Here is a 13,650-nt window from a genome sequence, read left to right on the forward strand (position 1 = left end):
TGTTATTAAAAGCATTTTTTCTTGTAGTGTTTGGGATGACACGTGGGATTCTTTCCAGTGAGTCCGACAAAACCCAGGAGCCACTTCCTTTCCAGTACCACAATGGCCCTCTTCTCTTTGGAAAAATCTCCATTAACCTGATATGGTACGAAAACTTCAAGCCATCCCAACGAGCCATTGTCTCCGACTTCATTACCTCCCTTACTTCTCCATCTTCTTCCAAACCCAGCACAGACCAGCCATCAGTCAACATGTGGTGGAAGACCATCGAAACCTACCAGCGCCTTGCCAACTCCGACTCCAAGAAACCTTCGTCCCTCTCCATCTCATTAGGAGCCGAGTTCATCGACGAGGCCTACTCTCTCATAAAAACGTTGACAAGTAAACACATCATGCGCCTGGCCTCCAAGGGCGGTCAAAAGGATGCCATCAACGTTGTTTTGACTGCCGATGACGTTGCCGACAACAAATTGAGAGGAAATATAAAGAGCTCCAAGTTCGCTTACATCTGGGTCGGAAACTTAGAGACCCAGTGCCCAGGTCAATGCGCATGGCCGTTCCACCAGCCCATTTACGGACCACAAGCACAGCCACTGATTGCTCCAAACAACGACGTGGGTCTTGACGGAGTGATCATCAACCTGACTAGCCTTTTGGCTGGAACCGCAATGAACCCGTTCGGAAATGGGTACTTCCAAGGGCCGAAGGAGGCTCCACTAGAGGCGGGTTCGGCTTGTCCCAGTACTTTTGGGAAGGGGGCCTACCCTGGATATGCCGGTGATCTCTTGGTTGACCCCACAACTGGTGCCAGCTACAATGCTCACGGCGGCAATGGAAGGAAGTACTTGCTTCCGGCTCTGTTTGACCCTTCCACCTCCACTTGTTCTACCTTGGTTTGATCAGCTTGAGATACGAATTAAGAGCATTTGGAGGTGTTATATGATATGATATGATGTGCCTAATACTTGTTATTAATTAGTATATATAAAAATATATATAAATTTATATGTAGAGAGGGATTGTTAATTAATTATTTAATTCTTTTTGTACACTTTAGAATCCCACGTGTCATCCCAAATTATGTAAAAAAAAAAGGCCACATCATCCTCCCGTTACAAAAAATGAACAGAATTGGACGGAAGTCCTAATTTACTTGATTGTGAATAGATCGGGGGAATTTTTTAACTGCTTGAAAAATTCAGGAGGCACGATAATGCATATGTAATAGTTCGGGGGGTAAAAAACCTAAATAGCCTAAACAAATTAATACGAGATAGCCTAAAACATGTTTCTAAATTTGAATTCAAAGAGAAACAATGAATAGAATACTTAGTATACGCAGTGGAATTAAAGAGTCATTCCTTCAGTTTCTCTAACTCTTGTATCCTCTCTATCGCAGAGTATTATCAAGAAACTGAAACGATCTTCTATTTTCTTCACAATCTTCCAATGTATCCTTAGAATCACCTAGACTAGTGTGGGCAATTCTCAACACATGAGATAGATATAGAGAGAAGAAGAGATAATAGCAAAGAGACTTAGAAAAGGATTTGTGTTTAGAAAGAATCTAAAACTATCAGAAAATCAGTGATTAAACTTATGTTTTGACTTCTCTCTAAGCACTCTTTTTATAGACTCAATTATGTCATTTAATTTAATTAAAAAATCAATAAAATAATAGACATTTTAAAGCCCTAGGTCGAAATTATCATGGGCTTTAGGCCCGTGAAATTTCCCATTTGATTATAAGCCCATTGGACTTAAAATCAAAGCCTGTATTATATTCTATTGATTTAATTAATTAAATAATTATTTAAATCCTTTATCAAATTAATTATGTATAATTTGAACCTTGATTTAAACTTATTTATTAATTCATATACAAATTTATCTTAATTAATAAATCAGCCATAATTTCTCTTTTCTTCTCAAAATTACATAACTCTGTGAAACTATCCAAAATTGACCTAGTCAACTTTGATAATTCTAATTGATAATTAAATCAATTAATTGAGACTATCTAGATGATTTTATCCAAGGTACAATGGGGACCATGGGCCTATGAAATCAAGCTCCAATAAGTTATCATAAATCTAACAAATAAATTTACTAACTTATTAATTCCTCGTGACTCCACTATAGACTCGGAATTGTACTCTTGAATTCATAAAACGCTCTATAAAAAATATAGATACACTATTAATTATCCATTGTTACAACCACAATTGTCATTCAATCCTCTATAGATGGTCTACAATGAGATAGGACTAAAATACCGTTTTACCCCTCATTGTATTTTATCCTTAAAACACTTAGTTCCTTGTAAATGATATTTCAGTAAACTAATTTAATTACTGAAATGAGATCTCTATCATTTAACACCTTGAACCAAACTAAAAGGAAACCATCGTTTCACTTCTTCATCAGAAGCTATAGATGTTCATATCTATGATTAACACTCCCACTCAATTATACTACCGAGTTCCCAAGATGTAAGTATGGGCTAGTCCGTAGGGTAAGCTAGTAACGAACAAGTCAAATAAATCAAATAATACAATCAGTTAGAATACCAACCACTTAGAATTGAGATTGAATTGACCTATGGTCAACTATATGATATGACTAGAATAGATAATAACGGTATGTTTACTTATCTTATCAGCTGTCAATATCGGTCCTGTCCGATGTAACAAATACATCCGATCTTATCTACTTTGCTAATGTTCTGGAAAGAACATAACACTATAATGTGCAAGTAGATCATATCGTAGATTGGAAAGTCAGTGTAAATCTTGTGCACTGACTAATCTTAGGACTAACTTATTTTGAACATATAATCATATTTATATTCCACTGTGATTACGTCACTATAAATAAGATTAGCTATATGCTCGGGATTTAATAGAAGTTTATATTAAACAAATAATCATGAAAATAAAACATGTGAGCAAAGATTAACCAAGTCAAAAAATGGTTTCTATTCTTTTATTGATAATAAAATGAGATTACAAAGAATTTGAGTTTCAATTAGGGCATAAAACCCCAACAAACATATCTGGTGTGTTAGGCATTGGTTGGGGTTCGCATTCTCTAATCCACCAACTGGGGTCTCGAGCTCAAGGACGTTTTTCTTGTCGTCTTCAAATATCAGACAATAATAATCACATGCAGAACATTGTACTACGATTTGGGTCAGTCGACATTCCCAACGTATCACCAATTAGTTCAACAAAAACCACTTATACATAATCCAATACAATACATTGGATCATGCTTTATTTTTCAACTTGCTAGATATTAGTATTGCTAGTTCGAGACTCAACATCCCACTGAATTTTTTTTCTAGAAGGAGTCAAAATGTTTGAAGTAGAATCGTTATTGACTAGGGTAGTTCTTACACAACTCTTGTGAAACTGACTTATGATATTTTGGAGTGAGGCATGGTTAAGTACTTGTCTATGGTTCTTGGTTTGACACGTGTCAAATTGGGGGTCTTTCAGATTATGCTGCCAAAGGATGAGAAGAGAATAGTTGTTTAGTAACCTCTCAAGCATTACATTTCATTTGAGTCCTTTTCAAGAGTCTCAACTTTAATTGACTGCAACCATAGGCTGCTTTTCGACATATGTCAAGAAGTCAAAGAGAGTTATTCTCTTGGCGGTGATACATTCTTCTCTGCCTTAGAGCATCTCCAACAAAGTCCTATAAAAGTGGTGCATTGCTATATTTTAGCCCATCTTGAAAAAATATAGCTCTAATGGTGTTGTTAAAGGTATGCCAAATTTAGCATATGCTAAAAGTTTCATCAAATTTGGCACAAAATATAGCATGAGCCAAATTTGGCATATAATAAATGTTACATTTTTTATTTGCCTTTTTCACTAATTAATGTCTTTTATATTAATTGAAAGCTTTTTTTTTAACTTTTTACTTACTTAATTAATAATTTATTTATATATTTTTTCAATAAAAATTAAATGACTTTATTGACTTTTTTGAATTAATTAACACCTATGCATTGGAATACAATTGTAAAAATTGGGTCAAACATAGCATTTGCTCATTTTTTGAGCCAAATTTGGCACAAAATTTACACCATCCATTGGAGAGTCTTATGATCATGGTCGTTTAAACATTATAGGTGCCTACCAACAAACCAATCAACGCTTCATCTTTGACACTTCCAGAAAAAAAAAATTTGAGTTTTGCTCCAGAGGATTGTACCCAAAATGTTATAATATCAAAATGAAATGTCAATATAATAAAATGAAACTCACACAAGTCAAGCAATTCTTGGCGAGTTTCTTGGAGAAAATGAGTATTCTTAGAAAACTAGAGAGAGATGGGTTAGAGATAAAGTTGCACTACTACAAAAATGTCTTTTAGTGTCGTTTTTTTGTATCAATTTTACACACTCACCGTTACAATTTATCAAATAAGCTCAATAACGTTGGTTTTAAACTGACGCTAATTTTTGTTAATTACGTCGGTACACCACCTGACGCTGTTAGTGAAGACCATTAGCGTTGATTCTAAACCGACTCTTTTGATATCATTTGTGATAGTTCAAACCGATGTTGTTGATATCAATAGCGATGGTTATGATATCAATAGTGTCGGTTATGCAGTGATGCCAATGGGCTTATTATAAAAAATAAAAAATAAAAGGCCCAACACAAAAAAAACATTAGCGTCGGTTTTAAAATGACACCAATGGGTTAATTATTAAAAAAAAAGGCTCGAAATTAAAAAGCCCAAATCCATTTGACCTAACCCTAACTCATCTCTTTCTCTCATTTGAAAATAATTTAGCCGTTCTCACCCTCTCTCATGTCACCACCATCACTCCTTCTCTCATTCTCACTCTTTCCATCTCTGAAATCTAAACCACGTCGCCCTTCCTTCCCTCTCTAAAGCACATCTCCGACGACGACAAAGGCAAGGTGAAGCTTGTGGGGTCCTAGACTCGGGATTGGGATCTTGCATAGATCTGGTGGGTTTAATCTCCGAGATCCATTTTTTTACTACTTTGTAGGTGGCGGTGGTGGTGGTTATCGACATTGGTAGTGGTGGTGGTGGTCAACAGAGGGAGAGGGGTTGTTGCATGGCTCACGAGACTCGGGCTGTGTTCAAGGCTCGGGATATTGTTTTTGGATTGATTAATTTTTTAAAATTATGGGTTTGATATTGTATTCATTTGATAAGGTTTCTCTATTGTGATTTGAGTTTGTAATTTCTAAGTTTATTGTGTTTGTAAATTATGAATATACTGAGTTTTACATTTGACTTTGTAAGTTTTAGATTTATTGAGTTTGGTTGTGATTTTATTAATTTGCATTTGATTCTGGATATTAGATTTAACTCAATTCTGGGCAATAAATGAATTGAATGTAAAATAAAATCTTTTTTTTTTTTTTTAAAATAAATGGGTCGACAGTGCAAAATTGATGCTATTGGTACCAATAGCGTCGGTTAAGAACCGTTGCTAATACCCATACCAATTGTGACACTTGAATAGTCATCGATTAAAGAACTGACGCAAATGGAAAAAACTTCGGTTATCTATCGACGCCAAATTAGTGCTGAAAAGTGTGATCAAGACTTTACAATTCTAAAAGACTCATTTTATAGTATATGCACTATCATTAGACTCAATTAATAGAATTAGAGTTTTTAAACACATCATTTGGAGCTAAACAAATATAATTGTATGAAACAGTTAGGCAACATGTCGCAACATTCATACAACATGTTGAAACACTGCTGGTCAACTTTTCAAAATTGACCTTAATCAACTCCAAATGCTCCCAAATTTTTTGGGCATGCTTAGATACCTTATTGTATCCCTTTGTACACATAAAAGTCAAGAGTATTGACATGTGCACACAAAATATGCATTCAAATATTACACATAGTGACGTGGTACTATTTTTAAAATCAGCGGGTCTCAGTTTAGTGAAGTGTGATTGGTTGAAGAAAAAAAATGATCACATCACTATGTGTAACGTTTATGTGCATATTTTGGGTGGACATATCATTACTCAAAAGTCAATTATAGATGCCTACAATAAAATGTCATATTTTTACTTCAACTTAAATAAAAATTGTTAAGTATTTTACACCACATTATGTAAAAAACTCAATCATTATATTTAATTAATTCCTTCCAACTTAAATTCTAATATCAAACTTAATAAAAACTAAAAAAATAAAACTACCATCCTCTCAATCCTTTATAAGCTCTCCTTCTTAAAACTAAAATAATTATAGTTGTATATTATCTTAATTGAAAATTGATAACTGATTAAAAAAATAAAAATAAAAAAGGAAGAAGAAGAAGACTAAGTATAATTATTGGAGTAACGTGCACTCAAAATATACACCAAAATATTATACAAATTGATGAGGCAGTTTAGTCTAGCCAATCACATTTATTAAAACTAAGACCCACTATTTTAAAAATCAATAACATTACTGTGTGTAATATTTATGTGCATATTTTTGGTGCACATATCATTACTCATAATTATTGTAATTGGTGGCACTAGAAAATTCAACCAGCAGCATAAACTTTAGACGACAAGTCGTTTTAGTTGCGTAAATAAGAGAACTCTAGTACCGACCAGAGAAGATCACAAGGCCAGAAACGATCTATCTTCAAAACCAACTAATGTGTAGTACGTAATATTGATTATTTCGTATGATCAAACTTCTCATCAAGTGCTAGCTATTTGCTTGAGCTTGATGCCATACTTGACACTAGACCATTAATGGCAACTCTTAACACCATCATCAGTCATAGTGGTCATGGAGTCTCTTCCCTCACTATTAAATCTAACAACTCCAGCTTTACTCGAGTTCTCCTATCTACCAAACTCATCACCAAGTTAGACCCAGAAACTAGACGGGTCTTCTCTACCCGAAAAAGAAGAAACTGGGTCCTCCGTGCCATCATTGAGGAACAAGAGTTGGCTCCGGGGAGGCCTAACGAGTCAAAGGAGAAAGCTAACGCCTTATTGAGTGATGGGTCTGAAAAAATTGAGCCTCTTTCGTCTATTTTACCCATTTCAGTGAGTGGTGAAGAAGATTGGGATAGATTGACCAGCAGAGCTATAAACGCTGCAATTGTTCTCGGATTTGGGACCCTTGCTATAACTAAGTTGTTCACCATTGACCACGAGTACTGGCATGTGAGTTAATTCAATGATCCTATTTATGCAATTGAGGTACTTTATCAGTTTTTTTTTTCTTCCTAGTAATCTTATGGATATTGGAGATTCAGAAATTGGTATACTTTGATTTGATTTTTTTTTTTTTTAAAAGTGATACTTGAGAATTATGTGTGCTGAAAATATTGCCAAAGTGTCTTTCTTTCTGCTTTTTCCCAAAGGTGAGAGTTTTATCTATATATTTATGATTGGTTCTATGACTTTTGTGGTGGGTTTTTGTTAAATAATTTGCTTAAAGTGCCATCTTTCTTTGCTAGTGTTTTCAATGTAGTGTTAATTCTCCAGCAATTATGTTATGCGGTTCTTCTTGATAGCTGATTGATTTGGATGTTTATTTATGAAGACTGGTGAGATTTTAAAACAAAAATGATTTTGGTGGAATCAAATTTGTCTAAGTAATTGATAAGTTGGCAAAGTTGTATCCTTTTGCACATCAGAGCTCTTTTTTATTTATATTTTATTACTATTCAGGGGTGGACAATTTATGAGGTTCTAAGATATGCACCCCAACACAATTGGATTGCCTATGAACAAGCGCTCAAAGCAAATCCTGTTCTGTCCAAAATGGCAATTAGTGGTGTTGTCTACGCCATTGGAGATTGGATTGCACAAGTAAGGCATTACTGTAAATCGTCATGAAATCATAACTCCTTTACATTTGGTGATCTCTTGATTATCTTTCCTTAAATATACAGTGTTATGAAGGAAAACCGCTTTTTGAAATTGAAAGAACACGCGTGTTCAGATCAGGCCTTGTTGGTTTTACTCTCCATGGCTCCCTTTCCCACTACTACTACCAATTTTGTGAGGTGATAATTGTTTTCAGATCACATGTTCTTGGCTTGTTTCTTGGTTTGCTGTGAATGGCTGAAAATCATTGACTTTGGTTTGTAGGCTCTTTTCCCTTTTGAGGATTGGTGGGTGGTTCCAGCCAAAGTTGCCTTTGACCAAACTGTATGGGCGGCAATTTGGAACAGTATCTATTTTTTCGTTTTGGGGCTCTTACGTTTTGAATCCCCAATCAGTCTTTTGAGTGAACTGAAGTCAACATTTTGGCCCATGCTGACTGTAAGAAACTCTTATGCTTATCCTCATAAACCAGTTTAGATAAGCATGAATCGTTTTCTGTCAAAGAATTTTTACACATATTGACCTGATCTTTGGTTAAATTTGTCAGCCACTTATCGAATGCATTTAGGTTCACTTGGTGGATACATGCTATTGCACATTGCTGTTATGGTATAAGTACATGACCCAATCAATAAAAGAGAAAAGGGGGAACTAAGTTTAAAAATTGATGCAGCAGCTAAATATGCATTTCTTGATTGGTTGTTTAATAATCATGATGAGTTTGGCAGCCTGGTAATTTATGTCCAAATTTTATGAAGGGATGATTTAGGCTTCTAAGTCTTTATCTTCTTTTGTTTAGACAGTGGTTGCATTGCATCTATGTCTTTAAATTGGTGTGAAATGTAAATCTGTATATGACCTTTCAAAGAAATTTTATTATGAAACTTACTGGAACTTGTAGGAGTGTAACAAGTAAGCAATTCATTTCAACTTGTTTTTCTTCGGTATATGATTACAGTGCTTGTATTGTTTGAGATCATCTGAGTAAGGGCTCAACTGATACTTTGGTTTCTGTTTATTTCTTATGTTAACATTATTTATTGTTATGCTTGGCTGTACAGGCTGGTTGGAAGCTTTGGCCATTTGCTCATCTAATCACCTATGGTGTGGTCCCTATTGAACAAAGGCTGCTTTGGGTGGACTGTGTGGAGCTCATCTGGGTAACAATACTGTCAACGTAAGCATCTCATTTCAGTGGTTTTCTTATGTTAAATTTTTCATCACTGCACAGGAATTGTCTATTTTTCTTTTCCATGTTCCTTTGAGTTATAACCAATAGATTATGCTTTCTTCTCCTGTTATGGTGACAAACATCATTGGTCTTTTGAAAACCAAAAAGCATATAAACAATAATGGATTTACTAGAAAACCATGTATTTTAAATCATGCAAATCATCTGAAATGTTTTGGTTCACTTCTGTTCTCTGCTTCAGTATCACGTGTCTGTCATTAGCTAGTCAACTTGGTTTTGCCCATTTGTGTCCTCATTCTTAAGTGCAAGCAATTAGATTTTGGACATCTTATCTTTCTTTCACTTGTTGTTGACTTAATCCTTTTGTTATTGACCATTTTGATAAAAGAAAATTCTTGAAACTCTTATATCTCAATGTGGTTTTTTTGGTCTTATTCTTAGAAGTTTGACATAATTTTCTTATTTGCCTCCTCTAGTTACTCAAACGAGAAGTCCGAGTCAAGAACATCTGAAACATCAGTAAATATAAATTCTGACCCTTCATCAAGTCAAAGCAATGAATCCAAGGTAAGGAACAACATTCTAAACCATAAGACCTGTCTCAGAAGTTCAGTTTGTTATCTTCATGTTCATAGAAGCCAAGGGCATCAATATTTGCTCACATGGGATTCAGTTAGCTTTTTTTGTTTTTTTTTTTGGCCAGGACTAAATTTGTTGGTATACATGACAATTTTCTGGTTGGGAACCAACCAAATATTTTAATGAATGGTGAGAGTGCTGCAAAGTAAAAGGAATTGTCAATATTGGAGGATCTGTTCACTGCTTATGCATTTGGAAATGATGGTATGGAAGAGGGAAGAAAGAGGTAGGTCTAGCCAAGTCTTTGTTATATATGTTATAAGTTATGGTCTCAGGAGAAGAAGACAAGATTTTGGTAAATTTGTTGTATAAAGTTATTACTTACATTCATGCAAACAAAAAAATTGCGCTAAAAATATATATTTATTTATTTATACACATATAAATGGGGATATATGATATACCAATATAGTATATAGACACAATATATCAGATGTGTTTTTTTTTGGGGGGATATATGGGCTATCAGATGTTTTCTTGTATGTTCTTTTCTTTGGCAATTCTCTAGAACAATAATATTGTCGTTACGAGCTTGAAATACGACAACTCAAATTTTAAACAGCATGTCGTTTTTCTTCCTCAAATTTAAGCCGAATACGATTTTGTCTTTGATAGAGTGACGGTAATAACTATGCAGAAATATAAGGAACACATTTCTAGGTCATTCAATCGACATGTTCGTCGGAACACCAAAAAAGCTTAAATTTATATTTAATATTTTTTATTTTGAAGGAAATAATTAGGTCAGGAAAAAAGTAAAGCGAAATATTTTTCACAAATTTGATAAGAATTTTTTTTTATAATATATATATTTTTTATGTATTTATAACTGTTGTAAATTTAAAAAAAAAATTATTAACTTATTGATTCAATCAATCTAGACATGAAAAAATAGAATTATTTGGATTTTATTTTTTTCCAAATTGAAATTTCGTTTTTAGTAATTACCAAATTAGTTAAACAATTTGAATTAATTAAAGTGCGGAAAGGTAATGTTAACCGCGTTTTTGGCCAACGACGTGTAGACGTCAAAAACGATAAAAACCTTCAAGATAAATAAACGACACAAACGATTTTTATAGTGGTTCAGCCCCAATGTGTTGGTAATAGCCTAATTCACTTAGAGTTATGATTATAGATCTGCACTCAAGATCAGATGAACCTGAGTCAACTGAGTTTCTTCAGTGCATATTACAAGAATACAAGAATTCTCCCAAATACAAGTACTTTCTCTCTCTGGAAAATAAGAATTCGAATCAAACAGTTCCCCCAAAAGTCCTCTTTATGATGCCATAAGCCTTGTATTTATAGGCTTAGGATCGTACAGATGATATCCCCCATAATCGGGATATTTTATTATTCTCATTATATTAAAATTACAATAATATTCAAAATATAACAATACACTAAATTCGTGGGATAAATTGAGAGATTCCCGCGTATGCCAAGACTGATTCTTGTTGAAGTCGTTTCTGGGAATCTTGACGTAGTCCTGCTCTATCTAGTCGATCCATATCACATTCAGTCTGGTCACCCAAACCTTCACTGGGCAGACACGCACTTAACTGGGCAGACATGCACTTGACTCAACAGACAGGTCATGACTGGGCAGACATGCACTTGGCTGGGTAGACATGCACTTGACTGGGCAGACAGGTCATGACTGGGCAGACAGGTCATGACTGGGCAAACATGCACTTGACTGGGCAGACATACACTTGGCTGGGCAGACTGGTCGAACATGGTCATGACTGGTCCCTGGTCGGACATGGTCATGACTGGGCAGACAAGGTCATGCCTGGGCAGACAAGGTTATGCCTGGGCAGACAATCATATGACTGGTCGGACAAGGTCATGCCTGGTCGGTCATGACACTTGACTGGCCAGTGAAAATTCTTCATTGGTCTACCGGGTCACTCCTAAGCCAGATCACTTTATCACAACTCTGAGGAGCCAATATATTTATTGACTATTAATATGTCGTTTACGGACCATGCACTGCCACTTGTCACCTCTATTGCCACGTCATCGATTTCCAATTTTTTGGGATAACATTTGTCCCCCAAGTTTATTATACGATTTTCTCGTATGATAAACTTTTCTTCTAGCAAAATGTTCTTGAGGTCATTCAAAAGCTCCTATCCAGTCAATAACTTTCACGTAAACCCACGACTGCACTTGCCTTTTGATTTCTTCAAATTCAATTTTTTGATCTTATGGCTGTGTGTTTTGGGTGAAAAAATGTGTTTGTGCTAGGGATTTTAGGCTTAGCTTTCGGCTTAGGGTTTATGGTGAGGTTTGGGCATGAGATATGGGGTATGGCCGTTTGGCCATTGGTTTTTTTTCTTTATAAAAAGTATGATCCGATCGGACCATACAATAGCCCCTCGGTCCAGAGGGCATCTGATCGGATGTTAGCTATACTCGGACTAGGGCCCTCGGAACCTCAGACCCGCACGCTTGAGCTGCTTAGACTAGACCCCACAGAGCCCTCGGACACGCCTCCTCGGACACTAGGTGTCCGGTCGGACACCCACGTAGACACGCCAAGGGCGCTGGGCTCTTCGGACGCAAGGTGCGCAGCTCATTGAACCAGGTGCACCGCTCGGATGAGGCGCAGCTCCTCGGACCCCAGGCGCGCATCTCCTCGGACAGCAGCTCCATGCGCGCATCTCATCGGGTGTCTAGGCATCCGATCGGATGCATCGCCCAGCTCCTCGGCATTAGGCACGCCGCTCGGACCAAGCATGGCATGCTCTAGGCACTTGGCACGCCACTTGGAAAAAAAAAATTCTATGTCCAAAACTTTTAATTCACGCTCACCCTAGGGATCTTAAGCACTTTTTAGGCACTAAATTTATTTTTTCCCATGCATGCTAAAATTTTTCTTCTTTAGATAAATTTTTTCTAAGTAGAAAAATAAACACTGCTCTATTGAATTATATTTGTACGGCTACTCACCTCCCCATTTTTATTTTTTGTAGAGGAATCGCTTCGACTATAAGGGAGGTGATAACCACACGAATTCTGATACTTTCATCTCGCAACCGAGCGATACTCCTCCAAGTAGCGACTCTTCGCTATTAGTAATGCTCAACAATAGAGTTTCCTACTCGACCAGTGATACATGCTCAGCTGACCAGGGAAGTTGTATTCCTCCCGACCAGGAAAATGTTGCACCTTATCAGCTAGACTTTGTACCTTGCCAGTAGTTTACTCTTTTTTGTTGTGAAGACAATTGTTACTTAGCAGCTTTGATATTTTTCTCGTACAACCGAGCTGTTGGCATTTATACTTTACTTTTCTTTGTTAACTTAAAACATTCTAAGTCTTTTTAGACTTAAAAAGTTATAAGTTTTTTGTGAATAGTAAAGTCACTCTGATGTATGCCTTATATTTTCGCATGAGTACTTAGTTTTCTAACTTAGAAATTCTAGACATTTCATAAGTCCATACTAAGTATACTTTCTCACACTCTTATTGCTCTAACATTTCATGAGCATAATGTTTATTGTCACACGAATATCTGCTCCTAACTTGAAATTTTAAAAAATTCCAAGTTACTTAAGCTTTGTGAAACAAGTTAGCTTAATGGCCTTTTTGGACTTCGAAAATTTACAAGTCAGCCTAAAACAGATATATTAACTCGTGCTCTTATTGCCTGTGTTACATTATATACCAGTATACCCCATGTGCCCCCCAGGTGATCGAGGGTTGAAAGATCCTTAGTCACTTGCTACTTGACCGAATCTGTTCGAGCAGTTAATTGCTCGTGAAACACAGAATATATTGAAAATATTCAAGCAGTTGAACACTGCTTGAACGTATCGACCAGTTGAACACTGTCCGATTTTACCGACCAGTTGAACATTTCTCGGATAACTAACACAAATGCATATTTGTAGCAAGAATCGACCACGCTACGCGTAGTCTCTTTTATTACTCGTAAATTAAAAAGGA

At 35.9% G+C, this 13,650-nt stretch overlaps 2 protein-coding genes across 2 annotated transcripts; both read left to right on the forward strand.

Moving 5' to 3' along the window:
• The first annotated feature begins 35 nt into the window (after window positions 1–35).
• Window positions 36–971, forward strand: LOC133814174 (protein PHOSPHATE-INDUCED 1-like). The gene has a single exon (XM_062247170.1). The coding sequence runs from the start codon at window positions 36–38 to the stop codon at window positions 897–899; it is 864 nt and encodes a 287-aa protein (XP_062103154.1). The 3' UTR covers window positions 900–971.
• A 5,675-nt stretch (window positions 972–6,646) lies between these two features.
• LOC133817711 (uncharacterized) lies at window positions 6,647–10,254 on the forward strand. The gene is made up of 7 exons (XM_062250292.1): window positions 6,647–7,190; window positions 7,701–7,841; window positions 7,925–8,038; window positions 8,124–8,297; window positions 8,921–9,036; window positions 9,528–9,618; window positions 9,755–10,254. The coding sequence occupies exons 1-7, from the start codon at window positions 6,771–6,773 to the stop codon at window positions 9,758–9,760; spliced, it is 1,062 nt and encodes a 353-aa protein (XP_062106276.1). The 5' UTR covers window positions 6,647–6,770; the 3' UTR covers window positions 9,761–10,254.
• Window positions 10,255–13,650: the final 3,396 nt, after the last annotated feature.

The sequence above is a fragment of the Humulus lupulus genome, chromosome 2 (assembly GCF_963169125.1).
Source record: "Humulus lupulus chromosome 2, drHumLupu1.1, whole genome shotgun sequence".
Taxonomy (NCBI): domain Eukaryota; kingdom Viridiplantae; phylum Streptophyta; class Magnoliopsida; order Rosales; family Cannabaceae; genus Humulus; species Humulus lupulus.